Source organism: Phalacrocorax carbo, chromosome 1 (genome assembly GCF_963921805.1).
Source record: "Phalacrocorax carbo chromosome 1, bPhaCar2.1, whole genome shotgun sequence".
NCBI classification, from domain to species: Eukaryota; Metazoa; Chordata; class Aves; order Suliformes; family Phalacrocoracidae; genus Phalacrocorax; species Phalacrocorax carbo.
The window spans coordinates 206436735-206449674 of record NC_087513.1 but is presented as its reverse complement, the minus strand read 5'-3'; the positions used below and the strand labels follow the sequence as shown (position 1 = coordinate 206449674).

Genomic DNA, 12940 nt, shown 5'->3' with positions numbered 1-12940 from the left:
TTTCCTTTCAGGTTCTGATGAGTTACCCAAGACAACTTACAAAATTAAAAAATAGTAGTTGAAAATAGTTTCTTGATCTTGAAAGATGGGTGAATCTTATGGAACACCTATGATGCCAGGTCCCATATTCCTTGGCTAGCAAATGCTGTATGATTACAGGCAGAGAGGGATTTTGTTCCTTGGTGAACAGTTCAGCCAACAGCCTGATGCATCTGTTTGTGCATCTGATTATATAAGGCTGTTTGACTCCTGGCAACACAACAAATCTTCTCTCACTAATAATTAGAAGATGAGCATACAAAACTTCAACATGTCTTTACACTTCACTGTTCTTAACCTAAATTGACAGGTCTGCATGTAGCGATAGCCTTTTTGTTAAATAAGCTCTTCATTACAAAGTAATGGGATCACTGTGGAGCTATTAGGATTTCGTCGTTGCAGGATTTGGCCCCTTCTGAAAAGAAACAACGGGTGCAAGAGAACTTCTCTTGTGTTACAGAATTGCAAGCACTGCACATTATCAGTGAAGACATTTGTCACAACTTCCAGACCTAGCTACAATAAAAAAAAAATAAAATTGATGACCTAGAATACAGAGGCATTCCTAATTTTAATGGATAACAGACTGATGAGGCTTCTAGCAGAGTGACAGTCTTGAGATTCTTGGTAGTGCATCTTTGAACATGAAATTAAGAAATTAGTGGATGATTAAGACCTTTACAATTGATGGCCAAAACAATCTTGTGAACCTGGACATCTCTTTAATTAAAGTTTAAATGCAAAATGCCTTAATCCCTTTGATCGCTTGGAATGCTCCAAATATTAAATTTGCTGCTATTCTGCATGGAGTTTACAACTGGAGTAAGAAAAACTATTAGTTTCTAAACTTCTTAACAGCCTGCCATAAGATTTTAGATACTTCAAGCACCTCCAGTGTAGCAAGAAACTGCCAGAGTCAGCTTAACCTCATGTTCTGTATATCAAATTTTATTGACATTAATAATACATATTGCAAACATCAGTTTAAGAAAATGTGAGTATTTTATAAGTGACCCCTACCTATGTAGAGCAAGCATGTTTAATTCTGGGTAAAATTCATGGGTGAGAAATTGTCTATAAGGAAAGCAATACCTAGGCTAACTGTACTCTTAAGTCCTCACTGAATATTATTTGAATCCCTGTTGTTCATCTAGGCTACTGCTACCTAAAAGTGAGGTTGGCACCAGCGTCAATAGCCAAGGATGGGTGCCTGAAGTTGCTGTATCTTTAGCCAAGCTGAGGGAGGTAGAACAACTGTGCTAGTTGGAAACTTCTTACTGCTGATACAGTGCATCTTTAAGAATTTTAAGTGGTCATTTCCTACTTTCATCGCAGCTTTCAGATATTGTAGTTTAAAAATGTAAGTGATCTCTACAATTAGAGCAATGGATTCAAATGGCCATTCATGTCTCTACACGTTTCCTGACTTTTCCTTTGACAATTACAGTATTCAGGTCAGTGTTAGCAGATAATAATGGTGTTTTGTGTAAACTGCACTTTTCGTCCTTTCTGAATAAGTCTGGCAAGTGCACCTGCTATATACTCAGCTCAGCCTAATGCATAACTTCACATTCACGGTCTAAGATTTAGGGATTGAAAAAAAATAATCTGGAACAGATAAACAGAAAAAAATTTAATGTTTTCCGTATGCTATATGGATACTTTGCAAAATGCTTTAAGCTTGGTGATTAAAAAAGACGCACTTGCAACTTCTGTGTCGTCAAAGCTTAATTTGCTCAAAGACACAGAAAACTGGTAATAGATACTTAAAGTGAAGAATGTTTGTTCTACAAACTTAGTTTGCTAAGCTGTGCTGTAGCTGGGATATATTTTTTTTTTTTTTAAGTTTCTCACCTTTTTTGACCTCTTACCCTAGATGCAGGAAGGAGCAACCAGCTGAACCTGGTACCCAAATTTATGAGTGAGTGAGAGTCCCTTTGTACTATAAATGGCCAGTTCAATTTGGGGATGGTTTTTAAAAAGTATTGTTTACGGGGTGCTTTGGGAAAAGCCTGTTTGTATTGTTACGCACTTGGTGAGAAATTCTTTGGTTTTCCAGATCTAACCTGTCCTACCTCTGCACCTGAGCATCACAGTCCCTGACCGGAGGGGAAGCTCTGTCAGCCTGTCTTGTGTTTGCATAAGGCTTTTATACGAGCTGAAGTGTGAGAGAGTACTCAAGTAGCAGCAGTTCAGCTCAAAAAGCCGCATGGGAATCTGCAGAGAGAGTCTAGTCCATGGTCTCTTACATGTTCAAAGTTTATTTCACACTGCGAAATCCTTCTCTTTACAAAAGCAAAACAGAATAATTTGAAGCTCGGTCAGTTTGGTGCTTTCTTGCTCTACCCAGAGATCTGCAGGTGGAAAATGTGTGATATGCAGATTCAAGAAAATACTAGTTAGATCACTTCACGTTTTCTTACAACATAGGAAAGCAAAGGTGGCTTCTCAACAGGTGCAATTTCAGAACTGTATTTGTAAATAGATTTCAAAGTAATGCAGTTTTAACTTTTCTTCCCAGATAGACTGTTTGTTGGTGGCGTAAGCTTGCAAAGGGCTCGACATCTTTCACAGTGAAACTGTTCAGAATTTTGCCACCCCACTGGTGTAACATATTCAGTATTTTCACTGACCCCTCTAGTGATTATGGACAGCGTCCTCTTCGGTGCCTGTGTGTAGTTCCTTGATTAACAACGTTTCCTGGTAATGTCACAAAATGTGTGTTAGTATCCTAGGGCAGTGTAAACAATTTGAAACATAAATGAGGGAACTTTGACCAGCTCCGCGTTGTTTCAGTCTGCTTTGTCTCATGAAGAATTACAGTTTGTCTTCACAGCTTCAGGAAATTCCTTATGCCCAAAAGTGGCAGCAAAGGCGCAATAAACAGGATTCAATCCTTGCAATTAATTTTTTAATGTAATACTGTAATTAGACATTAAATTTATTACATTGAAGGATGCTAATGGCTCCTCTGTCTGTAATAGGAGATTTGCTGTAGCCAAAATGTGGGTGCCCTTCAAGACCATGATCATTTCCTTTATGGGTTGATTTTAGAGGCTTGGTTGGTTGTTTTTAAGAGTGGTAGAGGCTGTAGATTTTATTAATTAGCCACAAAAACGTGTTGGTGCTCAGCATGAAAGCATACTCGTTTTTACTTTGACCTTGGCTAGCAGAGCCAAAGTCTTAACAGGTCAAAACAGCTCCATCAGACACAGCTGCTTTCATGTCTAATTAGCTTTGCAAGTCAGGATGTTTCTACAGTAGTCACAGACATTTCACCTTTTAGGTTTCTTCTCACATTCCTTGCCAATACTTTCTCCTGAGGTAGAATTGTTATTTTTGTTATGAGACAGTCCTTGGCTAACACTCAGTGGTTTCCAATTCGATCTCTTCAGTTGTACTTGCTGCAAATAAAAGGATGTTGTTATTGATTGGCAAATAGATCGGAAGGCCAGCGTTCCAAAATTAACAACGCTGTGTTAATAGCTGAGCCATTTTGAACTTTTTAATATTAGCTCAAGCTTACTCATCTACAATTAGGTTTTAAATACATATTTTCAAAATATTTAACTGCATAAAGAGTCCCTGTCAGTCTTTAAAGTGACGCTGGTTTCTTCTAATACAAGACTAAAGGCACTATGAAAACTAAAGTCCATAGGGCCGGTCCTTATACCTCTCTTCATGACTTTTGAAAGGAAGGCTCTTCTAAGGTGGAATTGGGGCAGAACTTAGGTCCCTGCTTTGGATCATGTGCTAGGAGATGATGGAGCAAGTCAACGGAACTGTGGTTTTCCTGAAGTCTGCCAAACAAATGGATTTGATTTAGACCTTGTAAAACACTGTATCTGTAGGAAGATTGGCTTTAACTGGAGGAAGGAAAGACTTTATCTATACAAAAGCCTGTATATTCTGGCATGATAGGAAAATTTTCAGTAGCTACAGAAGCTTGTCGGCACTGTGTGCAGCATGGAAACAGCAGCAGCCCTTAGAGACGTAGGTGAGTGGCAGAAAGGAAGAGACAGCTTGAGCCACATTAATCTCTTCTCGTATCAGGTTTTGCAGAGTTGACACAAAGTCTAGGCCATGAGGCTTAGGATTCTTGAGTGTGTTGCTCTAGTAAAATACTGATACTTAGGTTGCTTGTTGTAATGTAACAGCTGAAGCAGTGCTTATTAAAGAAGAAATACAGACCTTTTACCTACAGGGCAAGAAACCACTAGAAGACCTGCACTTACAAAGGGAGGTAAATGCTTGAAATGTTTTTGAAGTGGTAAAAGAAACCTCCTGTTCCAAGGATGTGCCCAGACCTTGAGCCCAGGCCCATAGCGCGGCACCTTGTCTTGCTGCCTAGGCTTCAGTTTCTTCTCTAATATGTGAATGTTCCCTTCAGTGCAGCCCTTGATCTGCTGTTCGTGACTGGCGTCTTTGGCATGCGTTAGGGAGTCTGCTTTTGATATTAGTCAGTGTTCACTGAAGTCTGCAACTGGATCAAACATGAGGACAGATGAAAGGGGGGTTTGAGAGGAGAAAAAGAGGGGCACTTCTCCATGAAGTGGGAGACCCTCCCAAGGGCCCTTTGAATGTTTTCCCTCCAGAGATACCCTTCTGGTGCAGACCTTGAGAGCATTGCTGATACTCTCGACTTTGTCTCCTGCCCTCTGATGGGGGAGTTACTGCAGCTCTAGCCTTTTCTCCCTAAGTTTTGCAGTTAGCAATGTTAGGAAGTGTTTTGTGGTTTCTGATGTAAAATGTGTAATGTAGATGTCCTGTGGATCGTTCTGCAACTAAATACCTATTATTCAGTTGTCTCAGCTAGTAGAGAGGTGAACAGGATAACTGAACTGAGCCCTTCCAGTCTTGTTTCTCAGTGTCCCTGCTTAGCACCTTTATGGCTCAAATTGCAAGTGAAATTTAGGATCAAAATTCAGACTTCAAAACTCTATACCTTGACTGCATTCTTAGAGAGGTACCTGTTAGTTTGTGTGTCGCCGTCTTCTGAAATAGATGCAGAGATTTATTACACAGCCACATGAAGCAGATCAAAATAGCTGATACTGCAGCGAGAAATGCAAAGAGAACTGCTACAAAATGTAAATCTTCATAGATAATCTCTGCAGGAACGACAGAAAAAATTAATATTATGAAATTGATTACAAGCAGATTAATGTTTAAACACAGGGTAAAGCCAAGAACTCCCATGTAGTGTGTACCGTAAACGTTGACTATGATGGTGCCGTAGGTGTTGGTTCCATACTCCTCCGTTACAGTGATAAAATAGTAGCCGGCATCTCTCATACCCACATTGAGAAGCTGTATAGAGCCATTTTCAAAAGTAGTCACTCTGTCCTTGTAGACTGTGGATATGTTGACATAATTCCCACTTTTCCACTCAACAATTTTGGTGGTGCCCCAGCTCGACACATGCTTCCATTCAATGGTGGCGATGCCTCTGCAAGAGTATTCAACTGAGAGCAAGATGTTTTGTGCCACCGTTGCGTTGATGTTGGGTTGTGGGACAACTAATGATACTCCTCCGGGAGCTGAAAGACAAAGGAGGGTGAGAGTGTGGAGGTGATGCTGCAGCAACTGCCCAGGGCAGGATGGGACCTCTGGGGCGTGAGTCATCCTGCCTATCTCAGTGGTCTGTTTTAAGAAAGGATGCTTTGCAGTATCTCTTTCTTTCTGCTGACAGTAAGAGGAACGCACATACTTAAATTAAAGACTAAATACACATTCTGAATTGGTGATAGCAAGGAGGAACTTTTCCACCACACAGGAGAAGTAGTTGCATGTGTTCCAGTGTTTTGATAACCAAGAGGAGAGATTGGAAGAGTCTTTCTGGGTAAGGGAGCATAACATTTTCTGAAAACTGAGCAATGCTTTTGTATTCATCAGTAACTAGCTTTCCTTTAAAATCCTACATTTGATTGGAAAGTTTAATCACCACAGCCAAGGTAACACATTAATTAATTACCATCCACCAAAAGCAAGAACTGTAGCAGGCCTAAGTATGTAAAGACATAGCAAGGACTTCATCATGTTTTCAGGACGCATAATCAACATTTGAGACAACAACTTCGTAAAGGCAGCTTAGTTATACACCAGTGCAGATAAATCACATGTAATAACGGTACACTGTTTCACGCAAAGTCAGGGGCTTCATGTTCCTGTTGATTTCCAGGCAAAAATGTGCATGAAAGAATATTTAATTCTCACCTAGTTCCTACTTGTGTGGTTACGGAGATGTTCGTAACACTGTGAAACAGAACTGACCATTTAGTTTAATGTGTAACTGCAACAATTTCTGCCTGCGTGTGGGTATTTCTGCATGCAGATTTGGATGAACAGCAAACATCTCAGTTCCAATTGGCATACATTTTTTTAATAATTAGTGGCATGTATGAGACTAGAGACTGAAATCCTGTTATCTACCCACAAAAATCAAACCAGACAAAAGGCAGATAAAGCACAGAATAAGCCTCACAGCTGAATGCCTTTTCCTGGTTTGGCTTGGAGCAGCTCACCTGCTCTCCTCATACCGTGGGAACAGCCCGACTGCAAGAGCAGAACTGAACAAATAATGCTGAGCTGCAAACGTCTGTAACTCAGGAAGGACGGAGGACGAGATCCTCAGCTATGCTGAAGGAGCACAAAGCAAGACCCCTGGGGATGCTCCTGGAGGTTCTGCAGAGTCTTCAGGGAAAAGAATGGTTAAAAAGGGCAAAGAAAAAAAATCTCCAAGGGGAAGACATTATTTCTTTAAAATCTTATCAAAAAAGTAAGCACCCCCCACCACGGACAAAACCCCAGAGCAACCACGAATCGGGAGAGATGGGTAAATGCATTACAAGCTGACTTTGCTCTGTTTGGGATCCCTAGCAGAATTCAGAAACTGTGCTGGTTAAGGCAAGGCAGGGAAGCTCAAGGAGCGAGTGATTCCAGGTCCTCACCTAGGGGACCAGCACAGGAGCAAGGCCCAGCCATTCTATATTTTTTAAACAAGATAGGATTTAGGCTTTTTCCAATATAACACTCTTGGGATTCCCTCTTCGTGTGCATCTTGTCATGCTCGTGACCCCCCTGTCCCCTTGCAGGGACACCATGCTTTCCAGTAGCCCAGCACGTCCTCAGCTAAGCTGTGCTCTGTTGTTGAGCCTGTGTGCAGGAGAGACTAACCAGAGCTGTGAAAAGGGGGTTTGTGCCAGCTAGAGAAACAGAACAGACGGGAACCTCTGGTAATCACTGCAAATTGTTCTAATTGTTTTCTGCTCCATGTGTTTATTTAAAGGCCTTTTGCACTGTCTCTGACCAGACCAGACAGGAGCCCAGTGTCTCACCACAGTGACCCTTTTATGTTTTGATAAGGGCATGGCTTTGTTTTGAATATGTGATTGCAAGGTAAATGTTAGAAAAAAAAATCCTTCCATTAAATTACTTTAAACATTTTCTGTCCCTATCCAGCACACAAGGCCAAAAAAGGCAACGTAATATCTAACCATTCAAAAATATTTTTAATATGCAGTCTGTCTAGATCACCTGAACCGGTCTAATCCAAAGAGAGCTGCATCAGCCTTGAAAGCAAACATCACACCCACTTGCAGCGCCCTACGCAAGGCCACTGTACTCTGCTGGTTACAAAACCAGACCCTTCGCACCCAGTAAAAACACGCACCGAGGAGAGCAGGGTACCGCTGCCACTCGAAATGCGGTAAGTTTGCTGTCCCTCACATGCTGCTGCCCACTGAAGTATTTGCCTGGCCAAGAGTCAAAGCTGGAAGCGCGGCTCCGTGAGCCAGCCCTGGCTGTAGCAACGCAGCCGGGCCTGCAGCGTGCTGGGGAGCAGGTGGAAAGGGTCTGGCAGCGAGGAGCCTCCACGCAGGAGCTAAAATGGGGAGGGGGGAGCAGCTCTAAAACGGAGCTCTGCAACTCTGGACACAGTTCCGTGTCCTGCTTTTGCGTCACCTCGATGACGAAGGAGGCGGCGTGACGTGTCCAAACCAAACCCCGGCGGCACTGCCCACGCCAACTCTCCGGCACGGGGGATGGCTGCAGCCTCCTCCAGCCCCCGCCTGGAGAGGCCCGGCCGACCCCGCCTGCTGCCCACTCCCCACTCGCCCCCCGTGGGGTGCCGGGTTGAAACCCGCCTACCCTCTTCACCACCGCGCTTCCCGGCGCGGCCCGAAGCCCTTCGGGCGGGTTAACGGGGGTTTGCTTCCTCCTCCTCGCCTTGTCCCCTCCGTGGCTGGGAAGGCCGGGGGGAGCGGCGGCTGCTGGCCGGGCCGTGGGGCTCGTCCCCCCCGAGCCGCGGCTCCGCGCCCCGGGCTGGCAGCGTTCAGCTCCCCCGCTTCCTCCGGGGAGCGGCAGGGGCGGGGATGAGCCTCCCCGGGACACTTCCAGCCTGCAGAGAGCAGCGATGTCTGCCTGAGCCCCCGTCAGGCCCGTCCCCGTCCGCCCCGGCAGCTCTCCGGGCACTCCCGGTGGAGGCCGGGTTAGGAGGAGCTCTCGCCGCTCGCCGGCAGCGCGGCGGGGGCCGGGCCCGAGGCCCGGGCCGGGGGGGGGCGGCCGCGCTCTCCGCACCGGTACCGGGCGCTGGGGCTGAGCCGGGGGTAGCGCGGCGAGGAGGAGGCGGAGGGGAGAAAGGGACACTTACTCTGCAGAGCCCACCCGGCGGCCAGGCAGAGGGTGACGGTCCCCACGACGGCGCCCCGTCCCCGGCAGCCCTGGAGCGGTCTCATCAGAGAGCAGCCGATGCCCCAGGGGTTGCATTTACGCGGCTGGGCCGGCCAGCGCGGCCCGACCCCGCGGGCTGCCCGCCCCAGGACTCTTCCTCGCTCCTCTCCCTCCTCGTCCTCCCGCGCCTGCCGCGGCGCCGGGGCTGCCCGCAGCTCCCCGCCGGCGCCCGCCGCACCGGCCCGCGGGCTCTCCCACGCCTCACCCCCCGCGATCCTCCGATACGGGTTGAAGATGCAATTGGCTGAGGGAGGGAAAGCGCTGCCCGGCCGCCTGCCATCGCCCCGGCCAGGAAATGAGCGCTAATGGGGCGGGGGGGCCGGGGGGGCCGGGGGGGCCGCGCGGCCCGGCCGGGGCGGAGGGACCGAGCCCAGGCGTCGGGGGACGCGGCCGTGGAGGCTTTTGTATTTTTTCTGTGTGTGCGATCGCTAAGGGAACACGTACCCGCAAGGGAAATTTCCCTTCGGTGTGTTAAAAATTTCTTTATTGCCCCCAGGAGCCTGGCGATGGTGCAGGTGGGGTGGCGGGGCTGGGCGACATCACCTCCGTGTCCCCAGGGGCCATCTCAGGTGGCCGCGCTGGAAAGTGGTTTCCATCCTACCGTACCCAGCACAAGCACTGGGTCCTCCTCTATCCCTTCCACCGTCTTCCAGAGGAGGTCCCCGGAAATGCTTTTCCTTCTTTCAGAACGTATGGGACAGTGAGAGTTAGAAAGAAACATGATTAGAAAACATGAGAGTGCCCCAGTCCTGAAAATTCACCCTCGCTCAGGGGCGGATGCCGCCGGAGGGCACATGCACCCCCAGGAGAGCTGTCCCTCTGACTGGCGAAAGGGTTACAATGCCGGGGCGGCCCTTTCACAGGTCTTCTGCACCCCTCTTCCTCATGTTTCCCCCTCCTCAAGTTTTCTTTAGTAGGGTGTGGACAGAAGAGAGACACCTCAGTCCGCTCGTCAGCACAGGCTTTTCAGGTTGGGTGGGAGGGAAGGGCAGCTCCCCACACGAGGGGAGACAGCCGGGGTCTGACAGAGCCCTCTGCGCCGGGCAGCCATGCCTCCCACTGCACTGTATGGCCTAGTGCGGGTTTCCCTACGTACCGCTTGTCTGTGAGAATGGCAAGTGAGCCCGGTGGGGGTCAGCATGGCCGAAGCACAGCCCTGGGCAGGGGGGTCCCGCGGGCGTTCTCCAACAAATGTGATGCTGTCATGCAGCCAGGTGAAAGCCTTGATGTGTCATTAGGGTTTCCTACTTGCACACTTCAGGGGGGACTTCACAGTACTTAGGTCAGGTCTTGGCAAGAGAGGGCACAAGCTTCATGGACTCCAGGGTCCTTCTTCTATTCAGGGCGCAATAAAAGCTCCAGCTTCCCTGACTTCTGGTGCATCTCTTGAGGCTTCAGCGATGGGAGTCAGATGAAGGGACGGGGAGGAGAGATCAGTGAAGATATACTGCCTGAATATTTGATGTCATTTAGGTTTTGCAGCCTGCTGTGGTGCTGGGGGTGTCTGAAAGTGCGGTTGCACTTCATCTGTGAAGGCAGCCTACAAAGTGCTTCCCCGCCACCCCACCTGTCTGAGCTGCTCCTGTGCTTTGCCAAATTCCATTTGCTGTGTCAGGCCAACATCGCGTCTGGGCGTCCCTGCTGAAAATGACATCCCCAGTGGCAAAATTTCTTCCTGACCCCATTGCTTCATGGCAGTTTTATGCCTCAAAGCATTAAAAAAGGTGTCATGGCAATGTAAATTTATGACATTTTCCTTTTTAATTTCTTTAAACTCTTATTTAAATTATTTTTGAGCTCTTGGCCCAGTGACCTATTTTGGCAGCACAACATATGGGGCATATGCTCATATAAAATGAGCTTTGAGTAATTTAAAATGTATCACACTGGTTGCATTGATTTAATCCACTCTATTGGAAAGACAGGTGTTAGTCATGAAATTGAAATCCCGGTCTTGGCAGTTTTGGCTTTGCAGTATAGATCAAATGTTCAGTCCTGGGAAAAGAAATGAGTGTTTGTTTTCAACATCAATAATTAACAGCAAAGAGCTTTCAGATTCCTTCTTTTTAAAGGGAAAATTTTAAAATGTCTAGAGGTTGGGTTTTTTTAATATAAACTGCACCTCAAGAAATACAGTGACACATGTGACAAAATACCCAGTATTAAGAAAGCATTTGATCAGATTTTTATAAACCCTGTTTATCTGAAAGCCAGTTGGTTCCTCTCTCGCTGAGAGCCCATTGCAAGCAACACTTTCTCCTGCTGTGCTGCAAATATCCCCTCTGCAAAGGAGGAGGTTTCTCTTCAGCAGAGATGTGTCAGGGTGTGAAAGAGCAGCAATGGGTGAGCGCTTCGGGCAGGGTGGAAGCCCCCTGGCAGGGCAGCGGAGCAGTGGCGGGCGGGGGGTGTTTCTGAGGCAGGCTTCCTGCTAGCAGCCTGCGGAGGAGCATGGCCGTGGCGAGCAGCAATGCAGGGGCTGGTGTTGGGGACCACCGGGTGCAGCCCCATCAACAAGTGACTGCAGACCAATCACCTGACTTCAAGGAGTACCGATGTCAGCTGTATTACTGATTAACAGCCAGTCTAACCAAATTTAACCTTGGCCCCTCTGAGTCCTCCTAGCATCTGCCTGCCTCCCAGCATGGTGAATGCAATGGGGGTTGGCCTTCAGCAGATCTCTCCTGCTATTGGGATGGGGTTTGAAGAGGATGCTGTGGACGAGCCAGTGGTGGGTCCTGGGTGTCAGTGCTTGGGCATCAGTACAAGGCTTCAGCTGTGGAGCTGTTTCTGCCATGTGGGAACAAAGGGGTGTGCCCTGCCCGGCTCTTCTGCAGGGATGCTGGTTTGGTAGCTAACTCAGAGTAACTTTACAGGAAAGCCAGACTGGAGTGTTGGTCCTGAGATTACTTACCTTGGCATATTCATGATGTATTTTCCTAACAAAGTTTTTTATCAAAATCCTGTCTGACCACATTCAGATGAGGCAAATGATACGCTGCTCTGGGTTGCAGACATTTCGTCCATTAATGTTGCTTTTCTGGTTTTGTTTTTCTCTGCTTGTCAATCAGCAGTTCTAGGAAACACAACTTTATCAAGCAATATAGTACAGGCCATAAGGAATTAGTTTTTCCTGGTTTAATTACAAAGTGCCCTTAAACTAGCAGGCTCTGGGAATGATTTACAAGCTTTATAAAAGATTTTGTTCACCATCCCTACAGTGCTATAGACACCTGCAGGTTTTTATTGCTACATGCTCAGTATATTAAGCTTCCCCTCCCCTTCCCTTTGCTAATTTCCATTATTTTGAGGGGGGGGAGGTTTCCCCCTTCATTTTCTATGCCATCTGAGAGTCTCTAAAGTTTGTCTGGAAGGCCTGATTTCTCTTTCTCGTGTCATTAATAATGGAACAAAACCACATTAACAATTGCAACAACAGCCAGATAGGAGCCAGAAAGCTCCTTTTGCTCTCTAATATGCTGCAGGAGTACTCTGAAATACTTTATACAGAGAGTTTTCTCCCCCCCCACCCTGCCCACCCTTTTGTTTGATGTCTTTTTGGACTCAACAAAATGCTTGACCTTGTCTGTTGCTGAAGAAAAGGAAAAAACATCAGAGTTAAAAATTCACAGAGGTTCCAGATGTGCAATAGCACTTTAGAGGTAATTTCATCCTGCAAGAACCGTGGAATTCAGAATTCAGCAAAGAAATGTTAAGAGAGACTGCAGGCCTTTGCAGCTGCAGGGTCAGAGGGCTGTGGAGGCTGCTCACTACTGGCTTGAGATGCTTTTGGTGGATGCAGTGAGCTGGCAAACAGCTGGCAGAGAACAGGAAAGAGCTGCAGGCTTCTGAACCTGCAACAGAAATGTACACCAGGCACAGGAATAGAAGAAAACCAGGTAACATCCTGCTGGACCCTCCTCTTTCACATGAAGTTGGTGGCCCAGGCTTACTTTATTCTGGTCTTCTGGAAGTGAAAAGGACATTCACTGGGAGGTCTCAGTGTGTAAAAACAGTCCTTCTATCCATATAAGATGAAACAAAGTATTTTTCAGCATCTGAAGTAGAACCTGGCCAAATCTGTGCTTGATTTGTCAGTGGTTTCTTTTTGCCTTTTGTTTTTTTTGGCAGAGGCACAGTTCAAAAAGCCTTCTCTTAACCCAAACCAATCAAT

General features: G+C 46.7%; 1 protein-coding gene across 2 annotated transcripts; it reads right to left on the bottom strand.

Moving 5' to 3' along the window:
- Positions 1-955: 955 nt before the first annotated feature.
- On the bottom strand, positions 956-9065 carry VSTM5 (V-set and transmembrane domain containing 5). 2 transcript variants are annotated; one of them, XM_064441362.1, is made up of 4 exons: positions 8690-9065; positions 5250-5579; positions 5010-5150; positions 956-3443 (listed from the first exon to the last, which is right to left on the bottom strand). In XM_064441362.1, exons 1-4 carry the CDS (start codon positions 8772-8774, stop codon positions 3400-3402), a joined length of 600 nt encoding a protein of 199 aa, XP_064297432.1. In that variant the 5' UTR covers positions 8775-9065; the 3' UTR covers positions 956-3399. The 2 variants fall into 2 exon arrangements, with proteins under 2 accessions (XP_064297432.1, XP_009499931.2); XM_009501636.2 differs by lacking the exon at positions 8690-9065 and adding an exon at positions 6564-6674.
- Positions 9066-12940: the final 3875 nt, after the last annotated feature.

Bases quoted from the DNA above. Each gene is read 5' to 3' on its own strand.
- VSTM5 (XM_064441362.1), bottom strand. From the start codon at position 8,774: ATGAGACCGCTCCAGGGCTGCCGGGGACGGGGCGCCGTCGTGGGGACC. The intron at 5,151-5,249 runs GTACACACTACA...TCGTTCCTGCAG, and splicing joins CATCATAGTCAACGTTTACG to AGATTATCTATGAAGATTTA. The intron at 3,444-5,009 runs GTACCTCTCTAA...TTTTATTTGCAG, and splicing joins GGCGACACACAAACTAACAG to CAAGTACAACTGAAGAGATC.